This window comes from Falco biarmicus, chromosome Z (assembly GCF_023638135.1).
Source record: "Falco biarmicus isolate bFalBia1 chromosome Z, bFalBia1.pri, whole genome shotgun sequence".
In the NCBI taxonomy this organism is placed as follows: domain Eukaryota; kingdom Metazoa; phylum Chordata; class Aves; order Falconiformes; family Falconidae; genus Falco; species Falco biarmicus.
Genome location: NC_079311.1, coordinates 17942236 through 17958430, shown reverse-complemented (window position 1 = coordinate 17958430; position 16195 = coordinate 17942236). Strand labels below are relative to the sequence as shown.

General features: G+C 38.6%; 1 protein-coding gene across 7 annotated transcripts; it reads right to left on the bottom strand.

The window, feature by feature from the left end:
• Window positions 1-10416: 10416 nt before the first annotated feature.
• On the bottom strand, window positions 10417-15640 carry LOC130142609 (survival motor neuron protein-like). 7 transcript variants are annotated; one of them, XM_056324865.1, is made up of 9 exons: window positions 15490-15640; window positions 15330-15401; window positions 15092-15244; window positions 14621-14821; window positions 14084-14227; window positions 12953-13024; window positions 12308-12418; window positions 11366-11451; window positions 10417-10654 (listed from the first exon to the last, which is right to left on the bottom strand). In XM_056324865.1, exons 1-8 carry the CDS (start codon window positions 15526-15528, stop codon window positions 11395-11397), a joined length of 849 nt encoding a protein of 282 aa, XP_056180840.1. In that variant the 5' UTR covers window positions 15529-15640; the 3' UTR covers window positions 10417-10654; window positions 11366-11394. The 7 variants fall into 7 exon arrangements, with proteins under 7 accessions (XP_056180840.1, XP_056180841.1, XP_056180842.1 ...); XM_056324866.1 differs by having other exon boundaries at window positions 10417-10650; XM_056324867.1 differs by having other exon boundaries at window positions 15119-15244.
• Between the last annotated feature and the right edge of the window lie 555 nt (window positions 15641-16195).

Here is a 16195-nt window from a genome sequence, read left to right as displayed (position 1 = left end):
AGTCAGGGGACATTTGAAATATTAATGTCAAGTATTGTGGTTATTCACCTTGGCCTTCAGTAAAGCAACTCAAATACAGCTATTACAAATGTGCTGAAAACACATTTTAGGTTTTTATGGGACAACTCAAAGCTGACTGAATTCTATAACTGCTACTTCTGCAGGTGTGTTTAAGTTTCACTTTCTTTTAGGAGTTTAAGGTTACTGAAGGGCAGTGCATTTGCCGAGGTGTAAGACCTCGGTTTATACAAACTATTGCTTGATGATCACAGTATTGAAGACAGTGATAGTGTCTTGATTCTGAGGCTAGAATGAATAGACAGAATTGCAAGTCATATTTTCTCCTTGGCTAAACCCCCGGAGCAACAGACAGTGAGATGGGGGTAGAAAGGCAGGCATGTGTCCTGATCTGAATATTGAGGAATGGAAATTGAGACAAGTGCAAGACATTCTGCCATTTTACAGTGTCTGTTCAAAGTGTGATTGCAGTTTGAACTTGTGAGAATGTCACATGCTAGACCTCAGTAAAATGAGGTTGTGATGGTACCGTGTCCAGAGCAGTACATCGCACTGGGTTTCTGAAGCCATCTTGTGACATTTGTAGTACATCCAGAGTTACTCAGTTGCTGATGTATCTCAATTTTTAAAACTGTGAGCTTTGTTGTCAGATTAGGAACAACAATAACCTGACCTAATCACTGAATTTTAAAAGTGCAAACAAACAAAAAGAGCAAACCCCTATCTTAAGCTTGTTCCCTGTTTCTCACAGTCACCACATATAAACAATACATGCTGCTTTTCAGTTTTCACAGGCAGTTTTCATTTCAAGTCCTTGAAATATGCAAAGTTAAAATTGTGAACATAGCTCCTTCTCTGCTTTTTCTACTATTTATGTATGCAGTCTGGATAGAATGTGGTAAACGTGAAAAATTAGTTTTGGCATCTGTATTTCATTTTGTCCCCAGCCAAACATCCCTATAAACCCTTTGTGCTATCAGGTGATTTCAGTGCCCGTAATTGTAAAGTGTCCTGCAAACTAGCAGAAAAAGGACATATTCATGGCTTTTGGTATGGTTTAGTACACCATTCCAAGCCAAAGGAACACCCTAAGCATCTGGCTTCTAGATAACTCTGATACTGATGACACTGTTGATGTTTTCTGATAATTCCATCTTGAAAATCGGCATTTCTTAATGGAAAACCAGGTCTGTCAAATCAGTTTCAATCTGTTCTAGCTCTTCCTCTTGCTAGGTACCAAAATAAATAGAAGCTGTATAGAAGTTGTGGCCATATACCTCAATCGTCTGCTGGCAGTCTGGGTAATAATTCAGCTTTGTACTTTCACATCCTTCTCACTGGATAGGAAGAGCAGTTCTAACTAGGTCCTGAAAAATGGCTATTGGGGTAGCATTTTTCTGATATGCAAAGAACACAGAAGCTGTGGCCTTTGTTTTTAAAGCAGCATGGAGGAAATGCTTCCTTCCTCTGCACTCTTCGACTGGGATTCACTGGATCTCAAGTCTCCTTTGCTTGTGGGAATCTACAACCTGCTTAATTCTTGTATTTTGTCATTTACTGTATCTGCTACCAGATTAGTCAATCAGAGAGGTTATTAGCAGGCCTGTTAGAAGTTCTTACACTTCCTGAAAATACTGCGTAATACAGTGTGGATCTGAAGTGTTGAGAAAAGAGACAAAAACATCCTGTGGTGGGTTGAGGACACAGCTGTGGCAAGAACTTTGATGCCAAAAGGCACAGTAAGTCTAGAGAGCGCACTGCCTTGCAGAGTGAAGATTTCAGAAAGGTGAGTGCCCTTGCTTTCCTTCCACTTTCTTTATTTCTTTGTATATTTTTATATATAAAGTATTAGATTGATTAAATTAATGTTTATAAAATAAATCTATAAATTTATTAAAAAGGAAATATGTATTTCTTTATTCCTTGCAGGAATAAAAATTACTGTCTGTGTTAATGGTCCTAACTTTTTCCAAGACTGAAAGTGCTGAGAGTATGTTAATTAAAATCAGAGTAAAAGGCATGTCTGGTTTTAGTCTTGCATAACAACTGCAAGTCCTGAAGAGCTTTTATGGCATCCTTGTGTATCTCATGCAATATTAGGAACAGTTCTATTTCTAGACTGTTGTGATGTAGCTTACGGGTGAAAAAATGCCCTAAAGTACTAACTGATGCATTGCTGGATTGTGCAGACTCCTGGCTGAAGCAACGGGAGTAGATTAATTTTTATTTTAAAGGTCATCAAGTTTGAATTAGAGTCACATTTCCATATTCAGGAAAAATAAATGTGGTGCCCATAGTGCAATTCATGATGGTAGTTTTTCAGAATATAGAACCTGAAGACTTTTACAGCTTTTGTAGCACTTTTTGCCTTGGGATTTGAGAACACTTAAATTGCTGAGTGCACATTTACCTGTTAGAGGGGAATGTGATTTTTGTAGCCAGTGAAAAAGTAAAAACAACAGGTTGAAGATTCTGGATTTGGAATTACTTTCTTAAGGATTAATTTGTTTAGTAAATGTAAATCTCTTTAAGATCCCTCAATTACTTTGGGAAACAAAGCAAAGCTGTTTGAAAGCGAGGGGAGCAGAATTTGACTATATGGAGCTGAACTGTAGACAGGTTTGCTGCGTTCTGAACCATCACATAGCAAAATATTTCCTATGGTTGTCTTACCAGAGTACTAATAACAACAAAAAGTTATTACTTCTACAAGATAAACTATATTTAAAAGACTAGTCTAAATACCAAACATTTAATAAAACCACTTTATCAGAGAGAAGTGTTGACAATGAGTTTGGCAATAAATTTCACTGCCAAATTAATTTCATGTTGTGATGATGAAATCCCAGTTCCTTTTCCTTACAGAAAGATTATGCAAATCCTGCTAGTCACTACCTATATTGAAAACAGCGGACATTTTAAAATACTGTAATAAAACATCTTGCTTTGGGTTTTTTTCTGTTTCTTACTTCTACTTCCATTGGCATTGTACATTTTCCCGCTTGTTTTTCTCCTAAATAAGGAGAAATTAAAAATGTGCTAGCAACATTCAGTCATGACTTTGAGATGGAAGAATTGAGAAATTAGAGGCATACTGGTTTACTGGGGTCTTTCTAGGTTTTTAAGCTACGGGATGAATCTCTTAAGATCTGCCAGTCACCTGTGTCATCCTGCTCACAAATCTCACCTGTTTATGTCTCTTCTTTCCCTCCATTCTGACTGTAAAGTCTTCTGGATACTTGCTATTGTTGTTGTAAGGGCAGTGGTCAATCACGGTTTGCGGAAGTCTCAATTTAGCTGATCAGCTTTAATAATACACCTGTTTATACCAACTTTACAGTTACCTTATCTCTTCTTAGTAAGGTGAAATCAAATGTTAATAACCTGTAGAAACCACATTATTAAGGTAGCAGGGGTGATGACTGTTGTCTAAAAACTGCAGGTAATATAATTTGATAGTTGTCTTTGTTCTTTCACAGAATGTCTGCCAAAGAGGACCCTGCTGTGGAGACGAATGATGAAACATGACCTGAATCCTTCTGCATTGCAAGCTTGTTTCCCACAGGTAGCCTTTAAGTTCTGCAAGTTTGCCAAAGACATGGAGGCAGAATTCCAAGAAGTCCGTGAGCAGCTGCAGAAGAGTTACAACCCTACCATGAGAAATGAACACGATAGATTAAAGTCCTTCTTGTCCTACATATCTCATTCATCATGGTCTTTGACCGAAATGGTAGCTGCTGGGTTTTGTGGCATCCTTGTTAAATCCAGTGGTTTGGCTGTGGATTAGTTTTATTTATTATGAAGGTTAGGTGTATCTCATACAAACAGCACAAAAATTTTCTCCCACTTCTGACTTTGTCCTGGGCAAAGAGGTGGGTAATATTTCAAAGTATGACTTACGTGTTCAGAAGTTGGAGAAGAACCCAGCATGCCAACAGTGAGAGCACAGAGGATGTGAGGCTTCAGTCTGTCGATGGATGGCCGTTCTATGCCAGAGGAACAAAGCTTGATTTGCTTGCCAGAACTGGGTTTTTCTTTACAGGTAATCGGAAGTGATGTTTGGACAATTTCTGATTTGATTTATAATACAGTGTGAGTCTACTTACAATACTTGAATGGATATAACATCGGGGGTTTTGTGCTGCTCAGCATTTTATGATGTATTGTATGCCCCATAAACACTTTCTTTCCCAGGCTGAAGAACATAGGCAGCTCAACTATTCCTCACGCTGAAGGTGTTCCACATTTTGTATCATCCTTGCTCCTGTTCCCTGCATGGTTTTCTGGTCTAATACGGTGGTTTTTGAGCTGAAGGGAGCTCAGTCACATGCACCGTTTAAGATGTGGATTAATCATAGTTTGTACAATGGCATAATTACACTTTTTTCTGCTTAGTTTTCTGCAACAGATGCTAGTTTTACAGATCTGATGTCTCTTCCTCTCCCCTAAAGGTGCAGATTGCTTTTTAAAGATTAGCATTATGTTTTCCCCACTCAGCCGTAATGTATTGCATAATTGCTTTGATTTTGGATCCACCTTCTGGTGTATTTCCCCTGATTTAGAAAATGGTAATCTCCCTGAATTCTTCTGCAGTGAACATTTAATGCAAATATTGTAGAGGACATCACTTTGAGTCCTCTGCAATTGCATTGTCCCCTTTGAATCATTCTTTTACAGCCTGGTTAGCAGCTGGCTCTACAAACTCCCTTCACTGGCTTTTTGTTCCTGCTGTCTGGAAGGTTTAGATTGCTTTAGCTTGTTACTCTTGGAAAATTTGTTTTCAGCCTGCCTGATTTTATTTTCATACTTTATCTGCCAGAGCTTTTGAGCCTTCTATTTGCTTTGCTCAAAAGTTTTAGCTTTTTGTTCTAGATCTTCTTAATTTTTGTAATCTGATTTATTTTCCTATCGGGCATACTCCTTTCCTGTAACTTTTCGTAAGTCTTTTCTAATAGGTAGCATTTGCTGGTGCTGCACTTCCAGTAAAATATCTTTCAGGAAATTCTCAAATGCCTGGAAGAGAGTTGTTGGGAGTTTTTTCGATTGGGTTTGGTGGTTTTTTTGGTTGGTTGGTTTTATTTAGTCACCCATTTCAGCTTCCTTACCTTTACATAGTTACTGTTTTTAAGTTTTAGCACAGCCTTAGTAGGTTCCCTGTTTCTGTGGGGAATGTTGCATCTAAGTAAATTACAATCATGTTACACAGTGACACTTCACTATGAGATTTCGAGCTCTTCTCAATACCAATTACATCATCTTGTAGACTGGCTAACCAGCTGCCCCATGAAATTACAACTGATAGCCTCTTAAAAAATTAAGTCATCTCTACTTTGCATTTCAAGGTGGTATCTGTGCATTTAACTTGGGGGATAACTGGAGTCACTGGGTACAATTCTGTTTCTTGCCACAGTACCTGTCCCATTTCTTTGAGCATTACGTAGTCAGTTTTGTTGTCCTGGTTGGTTAGCTGGGTAATATGGACCAAGAACTGTATTATTCCAATAGAGGCCTGAAATTCCACTCTGCAGAAAATCTCTGCTTTTTGTTAGTTTGATTTTGTTCTAAGATACCTGAAGTTCTGATACTCATTTTCCTTCTACCACCGTGTACTCAGTTTTCCCTGAATATTTTGTACTGGCATTACAGCATTTGAGTGACCTGTCTTTCTTCCATCATGTTTATGCTGACTATCAATATGTTAACTTAGGGACAGAAATTCTAGTTCTACCATCTTATTCCATTGGTTACTAGAATTACTCATTTGCTTGGCTTTTACAAATAAACTGACTAGCCAAATGCTAATTAAATGCCAAATTCAATGCCAAATTTAAAAAACAGCCAACAAAAAAGACAAGTTTATTCCATCAAGCCTATACAATTTCTCAGGTATCTCTGAAGTTTTAATTTGATAGAAAGATCTAACTTACGTTTTCAGTTTTGTATCTTGAGTCAAGTTTAGACCCAGAGTGTTCCAACTGAAATGAAATTGAAATCTAAGTTCTGTAAACCTTTTTAGTTTAATTTGCTATAATCTAAGGAGAAGGCTTCCCTAAGCTACTAGTTTTGGACCAATGATATACACTGGTGAACTCATGGTCACATGGCTATAGTGTGAACAAGTGAAATACACAAATGTGTAATTATGTCAAAGATCTGTAACTCTCTACATGCAGGAAAGAAAAGTGAGTATGGTGGGGTTTTTTGTGATAGCTGTCAGAGAAACAGATGGTGATGATCCTTGGCAAGAACATGATAAATGGTTTCCTGAGTATGTCAACTGACTGTCCTAAAAATATTTCTGTATGTACAAAAAGGTTGATTTGTTCTGATATCTCTTTTTTTCCTCAGCAACAGTGTTAGACAGTAAAAAAAACCCAAAAACAAAACAACAGAAAAAAAAACCCAAAAAACCAACCCCACAGCATTTTTGTCTTCAAGGTCGTTATATTCAGACAATTGATTTCAGTAAATCTTTATTTTTGAGAACTGAAAAGTGTAAGTCTGCTACCCCTAACCTTATAAGTATTCTATATTTATTGTTTTACATACTTTCTAGAGTTCTCCTATGGGCTTTTCGGGGCTCAGAAATCTCAAAAAATCTGGACGCTAAAGCCATTAGTTGATGTAAGATGGGAGGACTGCAAATCCTGCTTGGAAAACGCCCTATTAGGTATCTTAAGAGCATCAGCGCTATCTTCCTTTAGAACCGCTACTGTCTGCGAAGAGCCATTTCTTCTCATTAATAGTAACCTGTCACTAGTCAATTCTGTTTCAGAGAATTCTTTCGAAGTATTTACAAAAGTTGATACTTAGTACTAGCCCTGCTTATATATTATAGTTATTTCTTTCATTTAGCTGAAGACTGAAATAAAAATAGAACACAGAAGTATTAATTTTTAATTTTCTGCTTAGGAGAGGCATTTCACAGCTTCCTTTATCAAGGAGAATTTACCTACTGCAACAGGTGAAAACCCAGACTAGCCTGACTGTTAGCTTTTCAGTAGAAAATACTGTCTTCATATTTCTATTGTACATCAACCTTAAAAATGAAAGCCACTCCAGACTGTTGCACTTTTTTTCTTTAAGCAAGATTACAGAAAAGCTTGTTGGTTCTGTATTTCTCAATTTTTTAGCACAAGTTAACATTTCTTCTTTATAGGAGATAATTATAAAATGTACTGCTTAAGTAAATCTATCTCACTTGTATTTGCCTGTGTAAGAGAGGTGAAAAATCAGTAAAACCTAAAGGCTTTGAAAGAAAACCAGATTTTCATTGGTACTATAAATCAATAATATATTTATAATTCTCTGAAAGATATGGTTCTGTAGTAGTGTTTCTGCTTTGCTTTACCTGAGGAATTCACAATCTAAATCTGTCCCTGCTTTGCAGAACCTGATGGCAGGCTAAAGCTTTCCTAGCTAATCAAGTATCTTTGGTTGCAAAAATGATCTCATCTTGAACATATTTGAGGATGAAGTTTGACTAGACTCTTAATACTCAGCCAGCAGAATCCCATGTGGAAGCCACTGCTCTTGTGAAAACCAGGTTCTTCTATACATGTTTGAAACATGTTTGTTAGCTATATAAACACAAGGCAAGCAAAAGATCCACTCTAACCCATGCAGTGGGACAGAGGTTCAAGGTAGTCCTGGTATCTAATCAAAATCTTGCTTTAGCTTTATCTTCAGTCAGAATGGATAGCAAAAGCTGGAGACGGAATCGAAATGGAATGACCCTGTCTGATGTGAAAGCCAGAGCAAAGAGTTGGAAGGAGGGTATGTTTTTAGAAAGGAGAAACCATTTGTTTGGTGACAATTTGTATATTCATCTGGTGTTACTAAAAGGACAATAATAGCACATATCTCAATTCTGTGGCATTTTGTTTTCTTTGATTTAGTAAGCATGTAATTCCAGCAACAGATAGAGGCCACCAAAGTAAACTCATGAAGAAACTGCATTGTTGCAGTTTTTATGCAGCTGGCATGTCATTAAGGGAAAGAAAATTATGTACATGACCATTTTTGAGATGCATAATTTCTTGCTTGCAGGAGAACATGATAGGGTACAGTGCTTCAGCTGTGCAGGTTGCTTACGGGAATGGAAAGAAGGTGAAGATCCTATGGAAGAATGTGCAAAACGCTTCCCTGAATGAGTGATGTTATCTTAAGACAATTTCCTGCTGTGCAATGCTTTTGCTGGTTTTTTTATTTATAATTTTTTTTTATACTACTTCACATGTATATGTCTGTCATATCATTTTCCTTTATTTTTGACATACATTTTAGTATATATAGTGACTTGATGACAAGAGTCCCATCTTGTAAGTAGGCTGACCATAAGGCAACACTGAAGAGCATATGGGATGGTACAGAATCACGAAGAGATTGTTAAACTCAGTATCTTACATCTGTGCAAAGCTGATCTGGTGTCTGACCTACAGTGGTTGTGTAAACTGGCATTGTATTTGTTTTGGTCTGTAGGCGTAGTATTCAGAATTGTAAACACAGTGGTATCTTACTCTACTACCCATTAATGTGCTTGCTAAAGTACCCTCTTTTATCAGTCTTCTCAGTCTGAGTTACCAAAATGCTTAAATGAGTTCAAAGTTCTAAATAATTTTTTTTTTAAATGTATGGTATGTCAGCTTCACTGTATTTTTGTTCATGTCTCGTGTGGGTTTGGAGCATCTTTACAAATCTTTCCTCATGTCTTATTTTTGCAGCAAAGTTTGCAGACTGTGGAGGTTTCCTGAAGCTTGAAAAGCTCTCACTATTAATTACATTGCAGGAACTGGCTGGAAAAACTTCTTTAGGACACTTAATAACATGCCTGCTTTGAAAGAACATATGTTCACAAATCAGATCAAAGCCATTGGATCAGCAGTGATGCCCTTTTGTCCAGTGTGTTTCTCAATTGCCTGGTTTTCTGACAATAGTAATGGTGTGTCTCCTGCTTGATGCAGAAGATCTTAAAGTGTCTGATATCATGAAGGAGCAACACCCCCAGTCTAGGAGTTTAAAATTATCTTGGCAAGGGTCTTGCCACTTCAACCAATTTTTCAAGACTAGAAAAGTTTGAAAGTGTTAGGGTTTGTTGGTTGGGGTTTTTTTCCCTTTCTTCTTGTATTATGAATTACACACCTGCATTGCGCATAAACATATATTGTAACATTTTCATCAGGATGGAACATGCCAGTCTCTCCTACAGCACGGTTATATTAATGTATAATATATAATCAAGAAATAGAAGACAGGACTAACGTAACTCTGAAAACCTGACTTGCTTTCCAAATAGTTACAAGTTGTACCCAACTGGTATCTTCTAAAGAAAAATGTAAAATTTTATTTGAAACCTACTTAAAATAAATTGTTTCTATTCTGTTGTTTGGCTTGCAATGAAATCACTTATAAAAGTAATAAAACCCCTTTATGAGCAGGACTGCACTAAAAATAGTATTATATGCTACATTTTAGTGGTGTTACGAACTGATAAAAGCCACTTTTTGTAACATAGTGCCAGATACTAACACAGGACTAGGGGACTGGGGCAGATGGCAGCTGTGTCTCTTAAGCAATGAACAGTGGCTCTTCAGCAAATTTAGCAGCTTTGTATCACTGTAAGCAATCTTAATTTACTTCAGGTAGACAATTAAGAAAAAGCTTTCAAAGTGGCTTAGGGAAGTTAAGATTATCTCTTTGTCTTTTTGCTCAATTATTTGTGAGAAAAGTGAGTTTCTGACACTTGACCACAGTAGGAAAAGAAAGTGAGTGCAGCCAAGTTGAGGCCTGTATTTAGCTCGTTTCCCTGAAAAGGAAACGACTGGCATGGACTAAATTACTGTTTAGTTTTGTAGCTGCAGCCTCTGCTCTACAAGAGTTAAGACTGTAAGAGCTGAAATCTAAGACCACACTTGGCATTACCTTTCCAGCCTGGTTTTTTCTGATTTTAGTAATGGTACTCAGAAATAAGTCCACAGCAAACCTTTTTCAGCCATTCATCCAACAGACAGGTATCTACAGAAGCTAAAAATAAGAACCGCCCCAAAATAAACCACAACCCTAAAATTCCAAGTTTGGAAAGTAAATCTTTATTACCATAAACAAAAAATGAGCCTTTCTGAATCCAGCTGTCATATTCAGGATTCTAATCAGACCCACAACATATCTCTTAATACGATGCCGTACTGTTTCCCAGGCCATCGCCACCAGTGACCACTGTAACATGCATTGCTGCCATAGCTCTATTAAAAGAGTACATTGTAATTGCTTGTTCTGGTGGTGTCATTCGGACAAAAAGTCAGAGGGAATACAAGAGGTGATAAAATGAGAGATAAATTAAATCTACCATGTGGGGTTAAAGACTTAAATCTATCATGAGGTAAGAAGACTTAGAATTGCTGCAGGGAATTGAAAAATATTTTATTGCTGCATTGCTTTCTAAATACATTTGACTAGAGGTCTTCAAGAAATAGCTCATTTCAATACACATATAGTTACTAGTCTCAAGTTGGGTTTTTGTTATCAAGGACAAGTCAATGTTTAAGAAAATGTCAGAATTCATTGTCTTCATAATGATCTTCACCATCTACCATCAGTGTGTGATATACACCTCTCAGTGGGAAAGATTTGTACCTGGCTTTAAAAAAGAAGCAAAAATTAGTATACAAGAGCTTTTTGTTTTTAAACAAACAAGAATTTACTCAGCTGCACAGAAATTACATGTCACAGAAAATCAGAAAAAGAAGTCCCCAAAAGAACGTAGTTTAGTTCTGTAAGGAACTGAAAAATACACTGGAGAATTGTAAACAAAGGATTTAAAATAAAATTACAGGCACTGAAGTAATGAAAACAGAATTGCTCCACAACATAAAACTGAAATGTTCATCTTGTCCTGAAAACAAAGTTTAGGTGCGCATCCTGCTATCCCATCCGTATAAAGATGCAGTTGCTTCTGAAGATGTGTACACATATGAAAAAACTGCATTTCACTTAATCTTTTCTTTTCAAACTAGCCCATAAACAAATAAGGTTAACTCTCTAATAATTCAAGTAAGCTGCGCTGTTAATCCTGATGTAGAGAAATGCTGTATCTAAACCTTTCACCACAGCAATAAAATACTCTCCTTCCTTCTAGCCAAGAAAAACTATTCCATGGCTGCTAAGCAAAGAAAGGATTAATACTGGCAGAAGTGGTGTTTGTAGACAGCCGTTAGAGCGGGTGGAAGTCCTGAAGCTCACAGGTTTTGCACAGAATTCAGAACTTGTTGAGAGCTTGTACAATGAATTGTAGTTTCAAATTTGTCAAGCAACGCTGTATCTTCATTTAATACAAAATTATGATACTCACAATCCCTCAAAGCAATGATGGATATTCAATTATTTTGCATGTGTTTGTCTCTCCAGTGCTGCTTCCATTCGACTTTGTTTTAAACCCTACAGGACAGAATTTAGTAAAATCTTGTTTTTACTACCATGGAAATAAAAAGTTTAATTGCAGAACAAAAACCTTTTTTTTAGTCTTTTACAAATCAAGAATAGCTTTTAATAGCTCTTTGGGGAAATCAGAATAAGCAGTTTAAAAAGGACAAAGCCAACTACACGTCTTCTTTATAATCTGTGGCTCTACAGAATAATTTCAAATATAAGCTTCCTGTTCAATTAGAAGCAAATTAAAGCAATCCACAATCATATATAATCTGAAATAAAAAAATCCAAAACTAGTCTTTTGAAAACACCCTATGGCAAAAACCTCCCTGATGTAAAGAGTTTAATTCCTCTTGTAATTTTCTTTCTTCAAATCAATACTCCACATCACAGATTTTTCACAACTACGCTGATAACTCCTGCTGGACCTCCACAATCACCTGGAACAGTTACTAATGAATGGTCTCTGCAAAAATGCCAAATCTGATCCTAAACTGACACTAGCACTCATACTCGAATACATAAAAGACTACTGAATAATAAACATAATCAGATTTATTCCACCTGTCTACAAAGACAAAACTGGTTGTTTCAGAATAACTATAAAGCACTGGCTATAAAAGCACCTCATGGGACCTCTCCAGTGGAACAAAAAACTAAACATTGACTATACACATGTGCTGGCTCATGTGACTCCTACTTAAGGACAAGAACACTTATACAAAATACCCTTAAATTTCACTATCATAAATTAGAACAAAAGATCTAAAAAGCAGCCCTCCCTGTCTAACGTCTTGCAGAAAACAGCACCAACAACACAAAAGCAAAACTTAAAAAGACACTTCAAGAAAACAGTTGCACATACCAGATAATACCCAGTGTGATAACCACTCATGTACCAGGCTATCAACATGCTCCCCAATGCTTCATCATCCTCAGAAGAGTCTGGTGTCATAGGTGGTGGAGGAGGAATCAACTAAGAAACGACAAAGGAAATGTCTCTTTCAACAGGGTATACCCCAGATTAGATAGCAACCAATTCTAAAAGATCAAAATGTAAAACTGAAAAATAGGAACATATCTTCAATGCATTCTCTGAAAAGGTGTCAAATAAGATGGCATTTTCTGAAAAAAATCTAATTTCCAAAGCTTGGGAGAAACAGAATTCCAGTAGCTTGACTGTACACAAAAAACTTTTATTAGGGGAAAATACTGATCTGCATCAGTGGAATGCTGTTATTTAAATGTAAGGTGAGGTTTCTTGAAATTAATTTTTCTCTTGGTATTCTTACCAACAGCTTCACTGTCACAAAAATGAGTGCAGACCTGACCTTGTGCATTAGATTATTTTAGTATTTGTAACTGAATGTATTATCAAATACCCGGAAAACACAGACTTTAACACAGAAATGAGTTCTAAAAACACAAGCAGTGAGCACATTTATTCAGAAAAATTGAGATCACCAATACTCATCTCTGACACTTTCTTCCTCATTCTCCTGTCACTTACTGGTGGTCCTACTGGTAAGGGTGGGGGCCAGCAAGATAACAATGATGGAAGTGCCTTGAATTTTGATCCAGGCTACATTGAAAAAAATTGAATAGTGCAAATTAAAAAGAAATTTCAGGCATTAGGATTTTAAGAGATTTGAAGCAATTCACATACCTTAAACTAAGGACAATACAACCCAGCAAATTTAATGAGACTGCAATAACACACAGTAGCTATTTCTGTGGAGCATTTCACGGCCAGAAAAATAAAAGTTACATTAAGTGTGTCACTGAGGTAAACAGTGCTGAAACAGGGTTCCAGCTAATACAAGCATTTAAAAAAGTTTTTCCTAAACAGAAGTCAGTGGTTGTACTCTCACATGAAGAAATGTATCTAATATTTCCCAAAGGCAAACGGGTAATTGCTCTGCTCCTGTGTGGCTGGGGGCACATGCTGACTAAATTCCATTATGCTTGCAAATGTCTTTAGATCTTTACGTGTCTTTAAAAAGATACAAATCTTTTGATAAGAGAGAAAAAAAGACAAAAGAAAACCTTATAAAGAAATATTGCACAAACAGTAAGATTTAGAAAACATAATGGTGCATTCAACCGCACTATCATTTAGATGCCTACAAACCAGGAAAACAGAAGAGTGTATCAATACCCCAGCCCTCATAATTCCACAGAGAAGCTACAGCTGAGAGCTTCCATGACATCTGGACATCACTTTTGTTGCCTTCAATGTCCTGGGCAGTGAAATATATCTTAGCTAGAAAAAGTGCTAGAAAATAAAAAAGCTAGAAAATCTTAAAACATCAACAGTGCTATCATTAACAGCACTATCACAGTCCAGAGACCACCACTCTTCTTTTAAGTTACAAGGCAATTGCAAAGTTAAGTGTTGGCTACAGAAAAGGCTTTCCTCACTAGCTAGCACTGCAAAAGGGCTACACATAGTAACCTGTGACCAGATTATTCTAAAATGACATACCAACAACTTCCAACATGTGTATTTGTATGTTCACTCTCAAAATGCTGTTATTTGCTTTCTAGACAATGATTAAGTATCATCCTATTGTCTCAGAATTTATAATAACATCAGGCCTAACAACAGTATATGAATTATTTCAGATAAGGCTGAGCTTACCCTTCCCAGGCCTGGGGTTGATGGTGGTGAGAGAAAATGAAAATTTTGAGGGGAGAATCTTGCTTTTGTGCAGTTGTTTTTGATTCGAGGTAACTGAGAAGATTTTTCACTTTCATCTGTTGAATATGGTGTTTCATTTTCATTCTAGAAGACACAGGCATTTTTATGGGACGCCCTAAACAAGGGTTTACAGCAAGCAATTTTAGTCTGAAAAAGCCTGGAAAACCCCACCCACATCCTTCCCTCTCTCTAGATAACCCACTTCTACTGAGGAAAGATCTTATAACCTCATAATCTTAACTGCTCACCATTTTAGCTATGTTATCTCTCACTCGTGAATTTCTTGTTGTCCCCTCCCTTTTTTCCATTCAGAGTTCCAGAAGTAAGGGGACTCTTTCATTCCCTTCATCAGATTGTGTCCTTTCACAATGGAATCGGGTATCGATTCTCACTCTGAACAACACAGTGGTACCAGAAATACTGGAAAAGTTGATTCTCCCACTTTCCTTTTCAGACAAACGAAAAAGTGTCCCTCACCTCCCCAAAATTCCCCATCCCATTTACTGTTTCATCACTGGCTGGAGGAAGTAGATCAGACAGGTTCTGCTCCTCCTGATTTCCGTATCCCGTGTAAGTAACAACACATGTGCCTCTCTTCTGATTGATGGAGGCAATAGTTGCTAGGTACACATTACCATCCTCAGACCAAACAGCATTGCAGCTGTCACCAACTTTCCACTGCAACAGAAGAGGTAAGTAAATAGTGACACCAGTGATCAGAGAGAAAGATGCCTTTTTCTAAACGGCATTTTTTCCCCAACCACAAGAGCGACTACTTCCCCTGCACCACCACCCCCAGAAGTTTTTCTGTTGTATTTAGCAAAATCGCTAAATGTAAACTATAAATAAGGTTAATAAGATTACCACCACCACCCCAGAACGTTACTCTCAAGGTGATTAAAAAGCTGCTTTTGAGTACCACAGAGAAGTACAACACGCAATACAAACATTGCTAGCGTCTACAGGTGAGGTGACCTGTTTCCAAGGCACTGCGTTGCTCTTCTTCCTATTCCTGTTCTTTTTATTGTTTTTTCTTTTCATCCTCAGGCGCTGCTCCTGCTTGTCCGAAGGCTCCGAACACTCACCATTCTTTAAAGCGTTCTTCGGGAAGAGAGAGGAGGGAAGCAATGAAAGGCAACCGAGCGGCGCCAGCCCAGGCCCCAGCCTCGCGCGGGCCGCCCCTTACCCTGAAGGAGGCCACCGCCTTGTCGTACGCCTTGATGAGGGCCGTGTCGTCCCACACATCCGAGTCGTCGCTCTGCAGAGGCCACAGACCGCTTTACCGCCGCTCCCAAAGCCCCGCTGCCGCTGTCCCTGCCCCCGCCCCGGCCCCGGCCGGCGCCCACCTGCCCGGTCCCACGCCGGTACACCACCTGCCCCGCCATGGCCGGCCGCTGCCCCGCGCTCACGCCATCTGCGCACGCGCCGAATCGTCACTTCCGGCGCGCCGCGCCACCGCCCCGCGGCGTCAGGGACCCTCCCGCACGCCCTCGGCCGCGGCAGGCATCCCTCGGCCGGGTGGATCGCCGTGTTCGACCGAAGCGTTGCCGCGCGGGCCTGGCAGCGCGCCGGCCGAGCGCCAGCAAAAACACTTGCTCAGCTCATGGCCAAGTGCAGGTGTTAGGTTGCCCAGCCAGCCGCGCTCTCCTTCAGGTTCCCCGGGGGCCTGTTAACATCGACTGTGCTCCAGTCCAGCTCAAGCAAAGACCCCAGGTGCTCTCCTCCGGAGAAGCAGCTCTACCTCAGTCACTGCATGCACACTGAGCCATGCCTGTAAGTGACCCCTGTGTTTTCTCACCCAAAGTTCTTATTCTTGAGGCTAGTTTACGCATTTTAGGGACAATGCAATTTCAACACCTGCAACTCATTAACTTCCAGCCTGCAGCTTCTCTGAAGTTAGTATCAGCAGCAGATTCACCACCAGTGACATGCACCAATGAAGTCTGCAGCTTTGACAGGCATCTTTCTATAGTGCTGACTTACCACTTCCATTGCTTGTAATAGGCATTTAAAGTTTTATTTATACTTGTATTGCACTGCATTTCTCCATTT